Here is a 20,054-nt window from a genome sequence, read left to right on the forward strand (position 1 = left end):
TGAGGTAATATTCACATCACAAGATATGACTAGGCTTAAAACACACTTTTGATGAAAATAAAGGAAACGTTATAAAGGATTGTGAATAACACATCTGACATGATAACATGTTTTATTGCTGGGAACACAGAAAGTTCCCTGTGTGTGGACTGTGGCAGCAGAGAGGCCTGTGGAGGCTCTGCGTGTCTCCGGTCCTCCCTCCGGTCACAACAAAGAGACGTCGCCTGCGTCACATGTTGACGTCGTGTTGATTTTGAGCGGAGAAATAATTTATTTATAAACTGACGTAAGGGCGCTAAATCTAAAATAAACCGTGAATAAAATGTGAAAATACATAAAATATTTTGGTGAAGCAGCTGCACGCATGAAAGGTTCGATATGTTTGACCTTAACACAATAAATTCGTTACGTTAGCGTCAGGTAGCATTAAATCGAAAATGCAGGAAAATGACTTGCTAACGCTGCCGGGTCGGGCTAGCTAATGCTACCTTTAGCTAGTTAGCTAATGTTAGCGCAAGGGTAGTCCTTACTCCTGACTTTACCCTGCAAATACTGTTTGTTGTAATTTATTGTATTTCAGTTCTCTGTGTATTGTTGCGATGTGTAGTGTGTTATGCTCACATTTTTAATTCAAATAGGGTAACGTAAGCGATAGAACTACTAAGCTAATACTAGCTGGCTATCTTAAGTAAGTTAGCACTAGCGCTACATAGCTAACGGTAGGTTGCTTCGTCAGAACCAAGCTAGCTAAGACCCTACAAGAACTTGTTTAGCCCTTGCTAGCCGGCTATGTTAGCATTCCTGGTAGCAGTTTGGCAAATGACAGACCATTGTATAGTAGTGCTTTCGACTCATATGCCTGACTGTGTGGTTAACTTTACATCGTAGGATTATGGCGCCCCGCTTACAGCTGGAGAAAGCGGCTTGGCGTTGGGTGGAAACGGTGAAACCAGAAGACATCAGACAGGAGCATATCAATTTAGCATATCGCATCAATCTCCCGGCCTGCAAGAGAGGAACCTGCAGGTACAATATTAACATTTGTGAACAGCATCCCTCTGTCGTGATGGCATGTGCCAGTAAAAATACCCGTAGCAGATGTTACATTTGATTTTACAGTTGCGGGCTTTGAGGCCAGCTCCGCAGAGGAATGCTAATGTGCAACAACAGTCTGATTGATTCTTTGCTTGGGGACAAGCCTTTACAGCAGCTTTGTAGACTTCGTATGAAAGGTCATGAAAATCAGCTCTACTCTTCACAACAAACTCATGTACAGACTGACTGTAGTCTGTAGGCATCACAGTGAGCACAAATTCGTACACTTAAAATGTTGCTTAACTTAATCTTGCTTATATAACAAGCTGATTTTGAAGGGTGCTTTGCCTGCATAGCATTTAACAGTCTGCTTTTTAGATTTCTGACATGACTTTTGTCTCCGTATAAGAGAAAGATGCGGTTATATGTCACTTCTAAAGTAGGCAGTGGAACAGTAGGTTCGATAATCATGACTTGGTTTTGCAGGAGGAACTGCAAAGGGAATCCCAACTGTCTTGTGGGTATTGGTGAACAGGCGTGGCTTGGGGACATTGATGAAAATGCTTTCCACAATATCGATGATCCAAATTCAGAACGTCGAGACAAGGTAGTTCTTTAACAAGCTACACATACAGTACTTCACATTGTTTACTCACTGACCTGAGATCACACAACTGTTGTAGATGGACTGCTGAAGTCCTGAAAACTTATCAGAAGGCCAGAGATGGAATAATGTCTCTGTCTCTCTCTCTCTCTCTGTCTGTCTCTGTCTCTGTCTGTCTGTCTGTGTCTGTCTCTGTCTCTCTCTGTCTGTCTCTGTCCCTTTCTGTCTCTCTCTGTCTCTGTCTCTCTCTGTCTGTCTCTGTCTCTCTCTGTCTCTGCCGTCTTCCAGAACACATTTGTTGGCCTGACCAACCTGGGTGCAACATGTTACGTCAACACATTCCTGCAAGTGTGGTTCCACAACCTGGAGCTACGTAGGAGCCTCTATCAGTGCCATAATTCCCGAGCACAGGAACACAACACTGAGTCTGGTATAACTGAAAACTAAATACTGTGGATGCTTCTATATGTTTGTTGTTTTCCTAGTTAAAGTAAGTGTTTTTGCAAAGTATTTTAACTTCTTGGTACATAGCTTTAAATAGTGCATGTACCATCATAGAATAACATTGTCCGAAATATGTCTTGGCTTTATTGTTATACACAATATATATCTCAGCGTTTCTGAAATCTCGTCAAAAGCATTTCATAAATGACAAACTAAAATATCATGACAAAGTACCTCAATAACGGTAGTGCACCAATATTTTAGGGACGACTATTGGTATGTTCACAAAATATTAACACAATGAGATTTTTGATGAATAATCATCAATAATGTGGATATAATGACTAAGTGGGTAAAGACAAGTATAAGAAATGAGTAGAACAGTCCGGTGAGTTCAGAAAATGACATCACTTAACTGTAGTGCAGCCTTTAAAACCAGGAAAAGACACTTATGCCATATCACGATATAAAGATATCACAAATCTAAGATGATAGTTTCATATCACAGTAACAAGACTATATGGACATATTGCCAAGCCCTATTCCAAACAAATATAATGTTCAGTAGATTGTTTGACATTTTTGCACAAATTCCAGCTAGATATTATACCCCAGAAAATCAACATTCATCTACATCAAATGTGTTTATTTTGATCATAGTCACTTTGTAAACCCATAAATCTTAAATCTGACAGACTGACAACTTGAAGTAGTTGCTTTGCTCTATCTCTTTCACAAAAAATGTGATCTATTCATGAGTTCTTGATTGAATTTGCTGACTGGCAAACTAACAGCAATAATTACTATTTTGTTAAGTAATAACGGTAAACTAAAAATACTTTTTTTGCACATGGACACTTACTGTTTGAGTGTGAGGTGGTTTTTACATTGCTCTATAGGTTTTTACCTTTTCATATGATAATATTTCAGTCTCTCAGACAAACTGCTCTGTCTTTTGCAGATTATGAGCCTCAGTCCATCTGTGAGCATCTGCAGTATCTGTTTGCACTCCTGCAGAACAGCAACAGAAAGTACATAGATCCTTCAGGGCTGGTCAAAGCACTGGGCCTGGACACAGGACAGCAGCAGGTAAATCACTACATAAAACCTATCATAGCTTAAACTTAGTAGGATAAGGCTGGCAAGGCGCCCCAGTAGCTCAGTTGGTAGAGCATGTGCCCTGTGTACAGAGGCGATTTCCTCGCCGCAGGTGCCCAGAGTTCCAATACGACCTGTGACCCTTTGCTGCATGTCACCCCTCCTCTCTCACACCCCATCTCCTGTCAGTCTTCACCTGTCCTATAAAAAGCCTGAAAAGGTAGAAAAAAAGAAAAATGAAAAGAAATACAGGGCTGGTTTCACAGTTTGAAAGATGATTCTAGATATTTATTAAACTGGGTGCTCCAGCATGTTTGGTAGTAGTTTTCTATGCAGTGCACTGAATTCAAACCTTTCAATTTCAGGATGCCCAGGAGTTTTCAAAGCTTTTCTTGTCTCTATTGGAAGACACTCTGTCTAAGCAGAAGAACACCAACCTGCAGAATGTCATCCAGCGGCAGTTCTGTGGACAGTTCTCCTATGTTACTGTGTAAGACCACTCATTACTTAGTGTGTTGGACATCAGATCTACTCATAATGTCATAATTTGTTTTTCATTAACTTCAGGCCAAAGTGAGCTGAATTTTGTTTACATTTCTGAAATAATCACAAAGAGTTTGTGTGTTTGGTGGAGGAGGAAAGTTTTCAGTATATTCAGCCAAGTTGTGAGGAAGAATGGAGAGAATGAGAAGGTGGCCAGTATATCCCATTTGTAGTACATAGCAGAAAAATGATAATACTGGCTTGTAGGGAGGCAAAGGAAACATCATACAACATTTCAGAAGGATGTTCCTCAGTATTCTGCCCCCACCCTTCATATTCTTGCAATGGTTCTTTTCCAGTGTCATCTTTCCCAGTCTCATATACTCTATGAAGATATCTGTGACTTAACAGTTAATAGTAGGTGTTCACAACTGTTGCAGATCCACAAAATGTGCCGGTGCTATGTTAAAACTGTCTTGTTTTTATTATGCCCCAGCAAGTGTCGTCTGGGCAGCCTCATAAAAATACAAGCTGAACCTCAATTTTGGGTCAGGTGTCAGGCCTTGGCTCATAACTGGGACAGCTGAATAGGTTGGCCTTTGCTATTTTATGTGAAAAATGTCATATATTTGCCTAGTGAGTGTCAGAAAATGCAATAATAAGAAATAAAGGAACAGGTGGGTTTTTGTAGAGAGGATGTTTTCCTGTTGCTCAGAGAGATGTGCTGTTATCAGACAGGAGATTCAGCTTAACAGCCATTTATTTAACATTCTTGAGGGAAATGGAAATTTTGTTGTCAAGAAGCTGGATACCAGGTATTTTTATAAGGCTCGGTTTAGGGAAAGTAAAGGTTATGTTTTTTGGATTGGGACCAGAATCTGACCGAGACATGCAGCTTCTTTTTGGTTGGCTTGATTTTTATTTGAGCAGTTGAAATGAGTGTAAGTGTTAGACCACAGAAATAGAGGTTCAAGTTTAGAAATGACTCTATTGACAAAACAATGTTGGACTATATGAAAAATCTGTTATCTTGGTTTTATTGTTCTCCAGCTGTAACCAGTGTGGACGATCATCTGCACTGCCGTCCAGATTCTACGAGCTGGAGCTGAACATCCAGGGCCACAAGAACCTGACCGAGTGCGTCACAGAGTTCCTGAAGGTAGCTTTCATTCTCTACCACACCCACACTGAATGTGTAACCAGAATCTCTTTATTAATTATTCATTTATTTATTTATTTATTTCAGTTTAATTTAACCTTTTATATACAGGTGATCTCATCAAGACACAGGCTCTCATTCTCAAGAGAGTCCTGGTCAAAACAACAGCGACAATAAAAACTCATAGTTACAGACATTCACAGAGACAAAGTCGAACAGAAATCATAAAAGTAATAAATGACAAAGTGTTTGATTTAATTTGAATTTGATTTTTTTTTGTGTGTTAGTCCCCGAGTTAAATATCTTGGTGTGTGTGTTGTTTTCACAATGGTCGCCCCCTCCCTCCGCAGGAGGAGAAGCTGGATGGGGAGAACCGCTACTTCTGTGAGAGCTGTCAGAGTAAACAGAGCGCCACCCGAAGGATCAAACTGCACAGCCTTCCTCCAACCCTCAACCTGCAGCTCATGCGCTTTGTCTTTGATAGGTCAGCCATCACTTGTACTGCATTGTGTAAAAGGCATAGCATGAATACAATATCACTTTGGCAGGATAGTATATTCTCTAATTAGATAATACTGGTCAAAGTTATTTTGATAACAAAACCAACAAAATATTTTTTCCTGATTTTAGTTCAGGAACTGTGTTACCTGCTGGTGCCAGGTGTGTCTTCTTCCTACTGGTATGAGAAAGATTTTTCTAAACCATGTTATCTTCTTCAGACAAACAGGCCATAAGAAGAAGCTCAACACCTTTATCAGTTTTCCAGAGCAGCTGGACATGGGGCCTTTCTTGGAAGGTAAACCAGGTTCCATCTCTGTGACAACACACAGACGCACACACCACTCATTTAGCAGTCAGTGCTAACTGGCACATGTCAGCTCTACAGAAGAAACAAAATGCCTACACTCCACTTTTATTCATATCTTAATTTAAAGGACAAAGACCAAGTCCTTTTGAATTTTAAAAGGAAGAATGAAATTTTAAATAGTGATCAGGGGGAGAAATGTGGTCAGCGGTGTCAAAGCAGGCTACCTTATCCATGTATGGATATCACCTGTATGGCTGATGGAATGCTTTCACAGCAAGTTCACCATGTTAAATCTATTTTCTAGGCAATCCACTGCTTCCTTATACTACATCTTATCTCCAGGCTACAGTAGATATTTTTTGTTGACGAAAAGTAAACATGTTGACATTTCTGTGTGTTTGGACTGACTGTTTCTCCAGACCAGAAGTGTGTTTATGAACTGAGTGCGGTGCTGATTCATCGGGGCATCAGTGCCTACTCAGGCCACTACATCGCCCATGTGAAGGACGCTCGTACTGGTGACTGGTACAAATTCAATGATGAGGAAATAGAGAAGATGGAAGGCAAGAAGCTGCAGCTTGGTATTGAGGAGGACATTGGTGAGTAGTACTAAATGAACACTATAATGTTGCACCTTTCTGACATCTACAGATACTTTATGTAGTGTTATGCTCCAGCAGTCTTACTGTTACTCAGTGTTATCTGTTTGTATATTTAAAAAACATCATTTTGTAAGCCAGACAAAATTGTTAAATAAAAAATATTAAGTTGGAGAGTCTTGCCTTTTACCCACCTACTGTATATATGTACACTTTCTCAAAGCTGTTGCTCTACCGTCTTCGTCTTCTTGGTCTGTAGCTGAGACAGTGAAGTCACAGACACGAAAGCCAAAGTGCAGTAAAGGCTACCACTGCTCCCGAAATGCTTACATGCTGGTGTATAAGGTCCAGGAAGAGGAGAGCTCAGATGCCTCCAGGACCAATGTCGAGGTGCCAGGTGAGTAGCAGAATTTTGACTTACTTAATGCAAACAAGGATGCAGCGATGATCCCTGATGTCTGCCTCTGTTTGCATCGAGGAATTAAGATATGCCCTGAGAAACATGTTTCATTAATAAAAATACAGCCTATCTGATGTTTTCCTTTATCTTTTTCCTGTCTGCCAGCCTTTCTTCAGAGGTTGGTTGACCAAGACAACCATAAATTTGAGGAGTGGTGCAGTGAGATGGCCGACATGAGAAAACAGAGTGTGGATAAGGGCAAAGCCAAGCATGAGGAGGTGAAGGAGCTCTACGAGCTTTTACCCGCAAAAGACGGTCGGTAAAAACATTCCCTGATCACCCACAGTCCACTTAACAGAAGCAGTAAAGAGAGTGTACACGTTTGTTGTGACTTTCAGTACAGTGTTATAAAGGGACAGTTAACGTAATGGAGGGTATTGCTTGACTAGTACAACAGCTCCCCTGTCTGCAGTAATACTGTTAGTACATCACATCACCTACTTAACCAAGAAGTTTTGTGATTTTTGACAAGGCACATTACTGTGTCTTGGTGTTGTGTATTATGTTAATATGAACAATTTGAAATGTCAGAGTTACAAAAAGAGTCAGGTGTTCATCAGACACTTGTACTTGCATTTGATTTCACACCTTTTTCATAACATGTATTTATAAATGGATATGAGGGATAATATACAGAGAGAAAGTTGTTATCGCAGAATAAGCCTGGCTTCAATGAATCACAACCAGAGGTCCTGTGTCTCTTTGTTTGATGTGGTTCTGTGCTTTCCCTCCTCAGGTGAGCCATATGAGTTCATCCCCCTGGACTGGTTGAAGAAGTGGCTGGATGATTCCACTGCCACAAAAGAAATTGATAACTCCCTCTTCTTGTGTTCTCACGGCAAACTGCACCCAGACAAGGTGGCAGAGTCCAAGAGGGTTTCCCTCCAAGCTGCTCAGCTCCTCTACGAGCGCTACAGTGGAGGGCCAAGACTAGATGGTTAGTCAAACACAGGGTGTGGTCTCTTCTCAAATCATGATCTTCTGCAGAACTGTGCTTCCAATTCAGTATTTACACAGGAGTAAGGATCACAGTGATCAGTTTACTATTCTACACAATTCTTAAAATCAGCTCATATATGTGCGCATGTTATCAACTTAAATCTTCCACATACTTGAAGAGTGAGCCTGTATTGTAGTGCTTATAACACACTTGTAAATATTGAATTAAACACTATACCTACATTTGCAGACTTTTCTGGAGGACATCACGTACACCAGACTAAACATGCTGTGTTCTTTTATCAGAGCCTCTAGATACCTTTATCAGTGCAAAAATTGATCTACTGACAACAGTGAAGTTCTTTGTTTTAGAATGTGAGCATATCTGCGTGGTCAGGGGTGAGTTATGTGTGCAGGCTGTAACTCTACAAAGAACTGGCTGTAAAGTTATAAAAGTGATAACACTGAGAGGAAAGAATAGTTAAAGAAGCAGCAACCACATCAAAAGGAACTGGTTAGTTGAAAATTCTTAACTGTGATTAATCAATCACTAACAAATCATTAACATCATGAGTTGACTGAAATATTAAAAGAGAAAGTAAATGTGCTTTCTTGTATTTCTCTCATTTTAGGAACTACTCTTGTTTGCAGTCAGATGGGACACTTCATACTAAAAGTTTTCTAAAATGACACTGAAACCACAATGTTGGTCTTATACTTGTTTACATATCCCACATTTGTGTGTTTGTTCAGGCTCCTCACTGTGTAGAGAGTGTGTTGGCCAGCGATGTAGGGTTCTACGGCTGAAGAACCAGCTCAATGAAGACTACAAGGAAGTCTCCAACCTGGTCAAACGCACGCTCAGGTAAACACATTCAGGATGTGTTAGGTTAATGGATTGTAGTGTTGTGCATCCTTAAATTGGGCTTAAATTATATTTTAATAGCCCCCACGTATGTTAATCTGATGGCAGTTTATTGTCGGACCTGAAATATTTAGATATTACTTTCAATACGGTGAATGTGATGTGGAAATAGTGATATGGATATGGTCGCTCATATTCACAACGTCATCAAGGCTTTAAATTATGTTGTGGAATCCAGTCTGTGAGAGAACAGAAAACACTCTTCTTCCTCCTCACGATCATCACTTTTTGAACTGACCGATGTGCCTCCCTCCTTTGCTGTTATGCAATGTTACTTATTCTATGTCTGAAAAGGACAAAAGCTTATAATCCGAGGTATTTTCAGAAGACACAATTCCTCAAAAAGAGAAAAACTAAGTCCTCAATGGGGCGATACTGAATCAGAATACAGATAAAGAATCACTGTCTAATATATTTATCACTGTGTGTGTCTGTGTCTCAGTGGTGAGGGCTACTGGGTGGGTAAAGCATCACTGCGTAGCTGGAGGCAGTTGGCTTTGGACCAGCTGGAGGAGGACGAACATGAAACCAAACACAGCAATGGCCAGACCAATGGACAGGGACCACACACAAACAACAGCAAAGGTAAAATAAATGGATATGATTTTGTTTCTCCTTCTGTGTTTGTGTCTTCTAGTTTATTTTTATAATTGTCAACCAAGCTGGAAACGGAAAGAAGACTATAAGTCTACAGCACTGCAAGCAGCTGTATGAGGACTTATTTAGCAGTGCTTTAAGCTAAATGCTGATGTCAGCATTCTAACATGCTCACAGTGACCGTTGCTAACATGCTGATGTTTTGCAGGTACAGCATGGCCATCTTAGTATAGCATGGGAATTGTATGGTAAACAATCAATAGTTGTTGAGACCTCGTGGTACTAAAAGAAAAATCGGGTCAGCTGGGTTCAACCTCTGGAAATCATGAACGTGTATCAAATTTCATGACAATTCATCATGATTCATCTAGATGTTTAGATATTTTACTGATTGACATGGGGTGCTTCAGGAAGTGTCATGGGATCATCAAAGTCAGTCAGTAGGATACATCCTCTGGGCAATATGGATATCTGCACCAAGTTTCATGGCAATCGATCCAATAGTTGTTGACATATTTTTGTGTGGGCCACATTGGTGGATGAACCGACTATGTCTGTCATATTATAACAGGATGTTGAGACACTGGCTGATTTACATCCACTGGATCAATCTGTTTGGTGTCTTTTCATTTTAGTATTAAATTCAACCAACAAAACTTCTGGATTGTAAGTGTTAACATTCTTGGTGAATTGCTTGATTGTAGAGTTCGGCCCAGAGCTCTCGGAGGGCAACGAGGACGAGATGAAGACTTTCAATGAAGATATTGTCTGCTGTCATGGTACAATTTTTAAACAGAAACTGCTTTGCTGCTATTACATATGCATGAATAGTTTACATATTAAATATGTTGGTTTTTAAATGTGTTCCTGCTTTAGAGGGTCTGAGTATTCTAGAGACTGAACGAAAGCTGGTATCAGCTGAAGTTTGGACCAAGCTGAGGGCATACTTTCCCAAAGCACCCGAATTCACCCAAAACCAAGAGCCGTGTCAGCAGTGCCTGGTGAGTAGTCAGTTACAAACCATCCAGTGTTAGACCACACTGATCTTGTATCTCTCTTTTTCTTTTTTGTTTGCACCAGAGTTCAGCAGATAGGGATTTTTGGGCCAGTGCTGATATGTTCATGACGGTGTAAAAAAATGTATATTGATATAACTGATATTCTGTTATATACAGAATATGTACATAAAACCACATTTATGCAACGATCACTCTGTTGTGGTTATCAAACACTCCTAACAAAGAAGAAGAGTAAGAGCACTGCGCCTCTCTGTCACTGTGTTATCATATAAGCAGGAGATTGTATGATCCTTTTTAATTAATGAATTAGTTAATTAATGCAGTTAACTTTGTAAAATAAAAGCTGCGGAGCATTTATTTTAATGCCAGTTATGTTCGATATTGTATTTCAGCAGAATAAGGACACCAGTGAATGGTTTGGCACACAGTATACTGTGCAAGAGACTGAAACTAATGCCCCCTTTTCTAATCATTCAAACTAGAACCGATGAATGATCGGTCAAATCGGACACCAAATAATCAGAATCAAAGAATCTCACAGATTCCCACCCGTAATAATCATATATCCTCAGAGTACACTACTGCTGTTTAGCCATAAACTGCATTAATCCTGTTTATGTCTGTTTATGTATGTGTGAGCCACAATTGGTACATGTGTGATGATAAAGTAGGTGAGTTGTGAAATTAAAACTTCCTTCTTGTGTGTCCAGACATTAGAGCAGGAAGAAAAGGACAATGAGGCAGTGAGTAAGATGATGGCTCTGGACCAGAAGAACCAACTGCTCAACCTCTTCCATGAGAAGAACCGGCCAACACTCACCAAGTGGCCTCAGGTAGACGCAAAGCCAACAGTCAGAGTCATGTGACCTCTTCACACCAATAACATTACTGAAAAAGGCAAGATGAGAATGATGCTTGAAAAATAGAGCAAATGAGGTTCAGTAACCAGAATATACAGTATATATAGTATTCACAGTGCAACCTAAGTTATACTGGTGTTAATACCAGAAGTCGATTAAGATGAAAGCAGTTATTTATATTTATGGTGATATTAATCAAAATCACACAAATATGATATTAACAAACTATGATTTTGGTGAATACAGTAAATCCTCTGTTGTTTGTCTCTCCAGGGCACAGATGTACTTTACATAGTCCCTCTTTTCTTTGTGGATGAGTGGAGAAAATTCATCAGGTATGTTTGTTTCAACAGTGAATGAACTAAACGACATTACTGTGTGTGTTGTTACATTGTCCAAATAGAATTTGACTGTTGCACTCAAGAACAGGGTCAACTTTAAGGAAGAGGAGAAAATAAAAACTCTTGGCATGGACATCAGATGTGTGTTATTAGTAATGACTAGGGCTGTCAAAATAACGCGTTAAGTTCGATTAATGCATTACAGAAATAATAACGCATTAAAAAAATAACAGATTAAACACACTCTGTGATGCCCCTCTACCTTCCATCACTGAACATGTTCCACAGCAGCTTTGTAAACATGATGGAAAAGTACTGAATGGAAAAGTTCCACTGCAGCCTGTTTCTCACTGTCAAACGGTTAACATTCTTTCTCAAACCAAGAAATGGCTGTGGTTAATAGTCGGTCATTATACTAACACTACCAGACACTGTCGTTTCAGCATGATTAACATCAATAGCATGGATAGCAATAGCATGGATATTAGCTTGGATACAAATAGCATGGGTATTAGCAGGGACAGTGATAGCTGTCACTCAAACATGAGGTCTTCTTGTGTATGAGGCAGCTGCAGAGTTTATTCATAGTCAAACTGTAACCTGTACTGTACATTAACTGCCACTAGGCAACTCTACTAAATGTTTGGTCTGCTCCAGTGGCTAACAGCTGTCTGCTCTGAGCTCAGCCACCAACATCCACTCTCCACTCACTACAAAGTGCCCTGTTCTTAAAGGAGCCACACCACTCTTAAGACACCAGAAGTAAAGCTTGGTGGATGACATAAAAGTCCCAGACTCTACTGTAGTCCGTTCCAGTTTAGCGACAGCTTAACTTTTTTTAAGTTCTAGCACAAAATGTAATTATTTGTCAAAAATATGACTGGCAGTAAAATTGCCCATTAACTTTTCAAATGCTAATTTTCCTCCCATCTGTGTGTGCATTTTCTAGGAGGCCCACTAAATCCTCTCCAGTGTCGAATGTGGGCAATACTTTGCTGCTCTGTCCACACGGAGGCTTCATGTTCACCTACGACTCCCTGATCAACGGAGATGCACAACAGTGAGTTCTGCTTATTTAAAATGAAACACAAAAAATCCTCTGAACATTTCAGAAAAGTTTATACTTCTGACAGGATGATAAAATAACTGGAACTGTCCTTTATAATCCACACTAAACACAAAACCCAGAGATGCAGCATTAGCACTAATAGTGTGTTCATGTTTCATGCAAGCACTCTAGAGCAGTGAATCTACACTGAGCTCATGATATGATTACAATTCACCAATTACAACACAGCAATTCTCAATGCATCTTGATCTCATCTTGATGTATTGCATCCTCAAATTTCTATATTACTGCACACAGCTACCTTTTCATCATTTAATACAAGCAGTAAGATAAATCTTAATTCCCATTTTATTTAGAAAGTCAATTATTATATTAATTATTAATATTTAAAAATATTGGGTGCATTTTGTATCACTTGCAGTTGATCACATCCTTCTGCGATGCGATGCACCTAACATAAGTAATGTTGGCCTGCTGTTAGCACGCAATTCAAAGCGTGAGAGTGACATTGCGACTTGACTTTACAGCTTTATTGTCCAGGCCGGAGAATAAACAATCAACATAAGCTACAATCTCCTGATTATGCTCTGCAGTGTTTCTCACACATTAATTTATTTGTAGCGGTCCGCCACAATATCAACATTGGCTGCCACATATTGATTTTCGCATCCCGTTCTCACTCACTCAAGACAGTGCACCCGTCAGTGAATAGCATGATGTTATATACTCCGATACAGTGGATGGCGATACAGTGGAGAGGAGGAGGACTAGTTAACACAGTTGGCTTGACCGTAACTTCCTCTGCAAAGAAGATGGCTGGCCTCATCGCCAGGCCTTGAAGCCAGTTTTTGTCATGGCCAAGCTGTGTAATTACATCGTCATGACAAGACACTGTGAAAAACACATCAGTAAAACGGTAATAAAAGCCGCACAACCCCCGCAAAATGATTCATTTTGCTGTCAGAATTTGAGCAATTCAGTCTAGAAGAGCCGCCCAATTACATTTTATCCCCATTCAAGTTAGCTGGGCGCTAAACTGGAAGTTAGCCAGTTCACGCCCTGTGGCACCCCAGCTGGCCAGCCACCGCCACAATTAAAGTCTGATTCTGTGGGAAACACTGCTCTGTCTCCACATCAATGCAGATTCTTCCGTGTTTGCATCGCGATGCATCTTACAATCGGGAAATCCCCACACCACTAATGCATGCATGCCATTTATTACATTTCCTGAGCTAATCTTGCACAGATTTTATTCTTCACAAAATACAATCATCAAGTCAGATCTGAATTCAAAAAGACGTGTAGCTATTATTTAAAATAGACAGGTTGCATGAATAGGTGAATACATAAAGAACCATGAACTGATGTATTACTGAGTATACACTGCTCTGGTCTCATGTTGTGCTGTTTGTCCTGCACAGTATAGCTCTGCTCTGGCCTAACGAATGGGAAGTAATCAGCCGACTCTTCATCGTAGACCAGCCCATCTCCATCCACTGCTTCAAAGACACCACACCCAGTGGTCCCACCACTCAGTACACAACTCAGCCTGGTAAGAGTTCAAAGTCACGGAAGATTCTTTCATCCAGCTGTGGAAAATGCACTTTTGAGCAACTTTAAGGAGATTCTCAAGACGTTTGTAGCTTGAAGCAGGGAGATGCATTTCTCTTGAGGGAAGGCTGAGGAGGAAGACACCAGAGCCCTAGTTAATTTTAGTTTGAAATATCCCACTAATTACCTTGGAAATAAATGTCCAGAATCTGTACATTAATTTAAAATCCTAGAAGCAGTGGAAATATGTCCCTTCAACAGATTGGCACTGTGCATAGAGGAGCAGGTAACAGGGGCGATGTGCAGCCTGTGTAGACTCTTGTACGGAGTCTCCCTCAGCCTGCTGCATGTAAATGTGGATGTGATCAAATCTATAGCTGCCTTCCAATCATCTCCAATATATTCAGTACCTAAATCTCTTTCCCATAATATAATATTTTATTAAATATTTGGCAGAAGTGAGAAAAGAGTAAGAAGTGAGTAAAATGATGATATCAAGTGTTTTTCATTTTGGCGGGCCAAAATAAATTTTTCAATGTCACTACGAGGGCAGTCAACAGAAGAAGAGGTGAGACATAAAATGTCTAATTTGCAGATACCATAAAAGATGTTGCTTGGGAATATCCAATATCTCGCGTAATTGCCAGAAAGACAGAGAAGCATTATCTTTAAATAAGTACACAAATCCCCTTGTCCTGCCAAGAAGAGAACACAGATGAGCAAGGCCATTTTGTGCTCCATGTTCCCCGTCAATACTCTACATATACCATTATTTAACCAAATTCTTCCAGCTGATGGTTCTAATGCTGTGGCAAAGAGGAGTAGGTTGAATGGGCCCCCCTGACAGACACCCCTTGCCACAGAAAAAGGCTCAGAGTGGCGTCCATTAGTTATGACGACACTTTACCTCCCTTGAGAGTGCATGTGGCTTCTGGGACTTCCTCTTTACTAATTGGCCTGCATAAATCTGCGTTTTCCTCATTGCATGGAGATGGGAACTTTATTTTGTCAAGAAATTCTGTTCTGACCTTGGCAGAAGATGTGCGTTTAGAGCTATAGAGATCTTTATAGAACAGACTTGAGGTGCCTGTAGCCATTTCTATCTATGAGAGGGGATTACATTTGGCTTAGTTATGCCACGAGCGAGATGTGCAAGCAACCGGTCGGGTTTATTACCTGATTCAAAGAGCCTGTGTTTAGCATAGAGAATTTGTGTCTCAGCTTTCCTGGCAGAACGGGCTGCATCCAGCTTTTTTGACACAGAACTATTGCAAGATAACTCGTCCTTAAGAAATTCACCCGGTTTTACACTTTTTCTGGAGAGAGCAGAGTGGGAGGGAGACGTATCAATGTTTTGATTTGACACAGTTTAAGTCACCTCCCAAAAATGTGTAAGTAGAGAAAGATTTTGTTAAGTCTGACAGTAGTTGCAGAATAATTAAGGACTCGTATGTCAAAATGTCCTTCAGTATCAGTTTGATACCTAAAACATTTTGGGTAGAGTGTTGCTTTGACCTTTTATCAGCTTCTCAATGTCTGATTCAGTTGATATTGATATAAGTATGGTTTATGTGTTCAGATCTGTGTTGGGAGTGCAGAGAGAGCTTCCTTTTCCAGCAGCAGAGGGACCTCCGAGAGTATACCCAAGCAACCATCTACATCCGCAAAGTCATCGAAGACAAGAGGGTATGATAAAAAAAAGACATTGTAGTTCTCCAAACATGTGTAAAATGAGATCCACTGATTTTCCATTGTTAATACAGAGTTTTAACTAACTTTGCGTTTTCACTTTGCTCCTGCATAGATGGTAAAGGATGCAGCTCCGGAAATGAACGCCAGCAGCTCTGAAGCAGAGGAGGAGAAGGAAGAACATCCGAAGGTGGATGGAGAGAGAGACCCAGACTTCAGCCAGGTAAGTCTATAGATGTTAACAGAAGGATGCTGCCACATGTACATCACACATTATATCAACGGACTGGTTCTGCTACAGCTAGCTATAGCAACAGTAGTTCAGGCAGCCAAATACTTCCTGGGTAAATAAAGCCAAACGAGGACACTCGCACAGGCTTCAGAGACTGTCTGCCATGTGACTGTCTGTGATTGGTTTCTAATATCACATGACTGGTTGTGTTGCCTTATGGGAAAGCTTTTTTCCCTTGTGGGTTAATTTTCTTTGTTTACACTAGTTTTAGCATTAGACAGGGAAAAACAACTTAAATCATTATTTGTCTTTGTTGCTCTTTCACTGCAGCTGTTGTTTTTTTCTCATTCATCACAATTTCTAGATTCTTTGCTTTTAATGTCATCAGCACTGTTGGAGTATTAATAGTCAATTAACAGTTGGTGTAACAACTGACTGTAAAAGAACCAATAAGGTAGCCCTGCACAAAGATCACCTTCATATTAGATCATTTTTGATTTTACCAAACAAGTATCTTGACAGTTCAGATACTTTCTTGTTTTTAGCAAAGATGAGAAACGGAGATACCATCTAATGTCAGCCCTAATGGCTACACATTTCTTTCAGTCAGAAGATGGTGCCAAGCGGCTTAAGTTGGGTGACAGCAGTGCAGCAGCATCAGCCACTGTTCCTGTGACCAAACCAGGTGGAATCAGGAGAAGCACCCGGCACAGGAAACTCAGAGGGGAGAAAGCACTCATCGTTTCAGCCAATCAGACACTTAAAGAGCTGAAAATACAGGTGAGCTAAATGCTGGATACAAGCCTGAAGCATGACATCTTGAGGATGGATAGATTAATAAAGTGGTTGTTACAGAATCAATGATTCTATACAGGTGTTTGATGCCTCAAACAGGCCTGATGTAATAGAATCTTGTAAGAGAAGTATTGTGAATATTGTGATTACTATACAGTCTTCAACTGGGGGTCCTCAGAGTTACTGCATGGGGACGGCCAAATTACGGTTTTGATGATATTTTGAAAGTTGTTATTTTTTCAATAGTTTCATTGTGTAAATGTGTGTTTGTTTGTATAAATACACATAAACATGAGTCCAATATATTGATAGCAAATATACATTTGTTTTAAAAAAAACAGAACAGTTTATTTACACAGCAATGATGATAGTCAACCCATGATTCCTCGTGCAATCATGTGAGCAAGCTACCCTAACTTTACTGACTTGTTTATACATGGCACTATACTATATATCCACCTACATTATTGTAGGCCCAGTTTTATATGCAACATAATTTTATACGATATATGTATGTATGCTGCTCTGTGCCATGGGCTCCTTAGGGGACCCTGCTGCACAGGTAATGGATATCCTGAATTCACTGAACTAACTTTGCTGATCTTCTGACCCTGTAGATTATGCACGCCTTCTCCGTGGCTCCATTTGACCAGAACCTCTCCATTGATGGAAAAAGTCTGACAGATGACTCAGCCACACTGGGCAGTCTGGGTGTCATCCCCGAAAGCATCATCTGTCTTAAGGTATTTCCTTTCTTTCTTAAAAAAAAAAAAAAGAGGTCTGTTTTACACAGAAACCATAACTACTGCATTATTAATCTTGACTCCCATCTGATCACCTTGATGGTGATTACAGACACTATCCTCTTCATCCAAAATATTTCCTCCCTTGTTTCCTTTCAGGCTGACGAGCCAATAGCAGACTATGCTGCCATGGATGATGTCTATCAGGGTAAGTGGCAATATCTTTATCTTTGCTATAGCTGCTACATTACCTTGATTAAAAAAATCTAAATAAGGATAATATTGTTTTCTCAAACATAGTCATCTTCTTTCTTTACAGTGAGAATGCCTGAAGAGGGATTCAAAGGTAAGCATGCTTTTTCTTCAATGGTTCTGAAAAGTGTTTTCTTTGTTGTCTTTATCCAGGAGGAAGTTAAAAGGAAATGCTGGTATTTTACATCTGGGCCCTATATGTACATGTGTTGGTGTGTAAATGATTCATACTTTCTGAAAGTTTTGGAATTGGTCCAGTAGGTTGCCTCAGCTGGCAGCCAGAAAATGGCTGAAATGTAATCCAACTCCTACTGTCAGTTACGTCCACTGAAAGTGTTTGTTTCTGCCAGTGACAGGCCGAGGTTGTTATTTTGTCTGACAACATTACAGAAACGATTCCCACAGAGAGAGACCTTTTCGTTTAAATAATAAGACAGTGGTTTTTAACTGGAAACACATGAAGAAGTCTCACTCTGTAATCTTGCAAGAGATGAGTCAAAAGTTGGAGAGAAGAGTTTGGAGTTTACCTAGAGGAACTGTTTAGAAGAATTTATTTCCAAATAATTCATGGCTGACTATTTAACTGATTTTGACGATTTACAACTGTAGCAAGTCACATTCTGAGATTTTAGATCTAGACTTCTCACTGAGGGAGACTTTTGTTTCTGGTTATAAATTGATGTTATTATTTAACAAAAAAGTCTATATGCAGCAATAGTTTCCACAATGTTTTCAGACACTAAGAATAACAACCTGAGCCTGTTGGTGGGGTGGCAAAAGCACTTTTGGTGGACGTAACTTTGACAGTCAGTGTTGCCCTGAAGGATTTTGTGGCAGCTGTGTTGCAGCTGCCAGCTGAGGCAGTCTACTGGACCATTTCCAAAACTTTAAGTATGAATCATTCACACACCAAAACATAAGATACAAGGCCCAGGTTTAAAAATACTGGAATTCCCTTTTATCATCTCTCTTATTTACAATGATGCATTAAAGCGAAGACAGATTCCTCCGGACTGAATTCACTTCATTATTCTTTTTGGACTGAAAAACACGTAAGGTTTCAGAGGAAATGAAGAGGTCTGGAACCAGATTAAACAGACACAGATTGCAGGAAACAGACGAGCACTAAACCTTGGCATAGTATTGTCAAATGGTTCTTGCCTCATTGAATAAAAGCACTGAAAGTTATTCATCATCAGGTGATTACATAAATTAAATGAGAGGGTTTTTTAAATTTTTTTACTGTATTTGGTAGCCAATTGTTTGTTTGTTTGTGAAAAGTGTTGAGGTACTAACTTGATCTAATCATTTCTGTCCCTGTCTGCAGGCACTGGGCTTCTCGGGCACTGAGGAAAGCTGTGCTGTAGCTATGCTTGAATTGGATGGACAACAGATGGAAATTTTAAAAAAAGCTTGAATTTGTCAAGTGTCCATATATAAATAAGTGCTTTAATTTGTTTTTTTACGTTTTGAGTAGGCGTTCTTAAAACAAACTGTGACTCTGTTGCAAAGCCGCTGTTTTTCTCTACATAAGGTTAGCTGGCCTTTGATATTTAAACTTCCTAATCATTCTGAAGGACTTCGTGGTAGTGCTTCTGCCTGACCAATAGAAACAGGTGGAGGAAGATAGGTTCTCTGTTTATTCTGAGGTTCGGCTTCAATTAACTTCTACCGTCATTCAAGAAAATGAGCTTTGTTTTTGAATTTTTAAATTATGGCAGAAGAAAATGCAATGTTCTTTCTTTCCATTATGTGGAAGCTTGTGTTCTCACTGCAGAGTTTTCAGGTTTGTCAAAAGAATGCACGAATTAACTGTTAAGTATTGCAAATATAACTGCTCCTAAATGTTAGAACATTTATTACCTCTACAGCAAATCTTTATCCATATACTCCATGTGGCATTTAGAGATACATAGCTACACGGTATGTATAGAGGCTGATTCCTGCACAAGTTTCAGCAGTGCAAACCTCGACAGCTGGAAGTGAGAAACAGAATGCAAGCAATGTATGTCCTGTTATTTTCACTGTTATTTCTTATGGACAATAAAGTTATTTTCAAAGCACCCTGTCCTCATACTCTCAATTATTAGATTCAACAAATTACCAAAGAGGTTGTGGTATTGGTGGTAGTGTTTATCAGAGTAACTTATTGTCCTCTTTCTTTCAGTCACATCAACACCTATGGAAAATTATTCCTGATGTCTCAAGAAGTAGTCACTGTGCAAACAGGCTACTTCTCTCATTGTTGAAACTACATTCCATGTATTAAGTGTTGGTTTATGATCAAATCCAAACAGTCATTCTCCCCTCACAGCTGTTAAGAGTTGCTCCTGTTCTTACTTTCGCTGTGGG

General features: G+C 39.8%; 1 protein-coding gene across 3 annotated transcripts; it reads left to right on the forward strand.

Annotated features, from left to right (window-relative positions):
- The first annotated feature begins 215 nt into the window (after positions 1 to 215).
- On the forward strand, positions 216 to 19,765 carry usp48 (ubiquitin specific peptidase 48). 3 transcript variants are annotated; one of them, XM_073468374.1, is made up of 28 exons: positions 216 to 371; positions 889 to 1,026; positions 1,522 to 1,642; positions 1,928 to 2,069; positions 3,045 to 3,172; positions 3,547 to 3,671; positions 4,715 to 4,823; positions 5,174 to 5,307; positions 5,543 to 5,619; positions 6,051 to 6,230; positions 6,490 to 6,627; positions 6,796 to 6,945; positions 7,427 to 7,627; positions 8,383 to 8,494; positions 8,997 to 9,139; positions 9,856 to 9,930; positions 10,028 to 10,152; positions 10,881 to 11,003; positions 11,304 to 11,365; positions 12,321 to 12,431; positions 13,862 to 13,992; positions 15,571 to 15,677; positions 15,796 to 15,903; positions 16,519 to 16,692; positions 17,325 to 17,450; positions 17,610 to 17,658; positions 17,770 to 17,796; positions 19,030 to 19,765. In XM_073468374.1, the coding sequence occupies exons 2-28, from the start codon at positions 893 to 895 to the stop codon at positions 19,050 to 19,052; spliced, it is 3,135 nt and encodes a 1,044-aa protein (XP_073324475.1). In that variant the 5' UTR covers positions 216 to 371; positions 889 to 892; the 3' UTR covers positions 19,053 to 19,765. The 3 variants fall into 3 exon arrangements, with proteins under 3 accessions (XP_073324475.1, XP_073324473.1, XP_073324474.1); XM_073468372.1 differs by having other exon boundaries at positions 286 to 371; positions 6,454 to 6,627; positions 19,030 to 19,146; XM_073468373.1 differs by lacking the exon at positions 216 to 371 and adding an exon at positions 675 to 719 and having other exon boundaries at positions 6,454 to 6,627; positions 19,030 to 19,146.
- Positions 19,766 to 20,054: the final 289 nt, after the last annotated feature.

This window comes from Pagrus major, chromosome 6 (assembly GCF_040436345.1).
Source record: "Pagrus major chromosome 6, Pma_NU_1.0".
Classification (NCBI taxonomy): domain Eukaryota; kingdom Metazoa; phylum Chordata; class Actinopteri; order Spariformes; family Sparidae; genus Pagrus; species Pagrus major.

Coding starts and splice junctions, on each gene's coding strand:
- usp48 (XM_073468372.1), top strand. CDS start 893: ATGGCGCCCCGCTTACAGCTGGAGAAAGCGGCTTGGCGTTGGGTGGAA. Junction 6,628..6,795: donor GACCAATGTCGAGGTGCCAG/GTGAGTAGCAGA, acceptor CCTGTCTGCCAG/CCTTTCTTCAGAGGTTGGTT. Junction 9,931..10,027: donor AGATATTGTCTGCTGTCATG/GTACAATTTTTA, acceptor TTCCTGCTTTAG/AGGGTCTGAGTATTCTAGAG.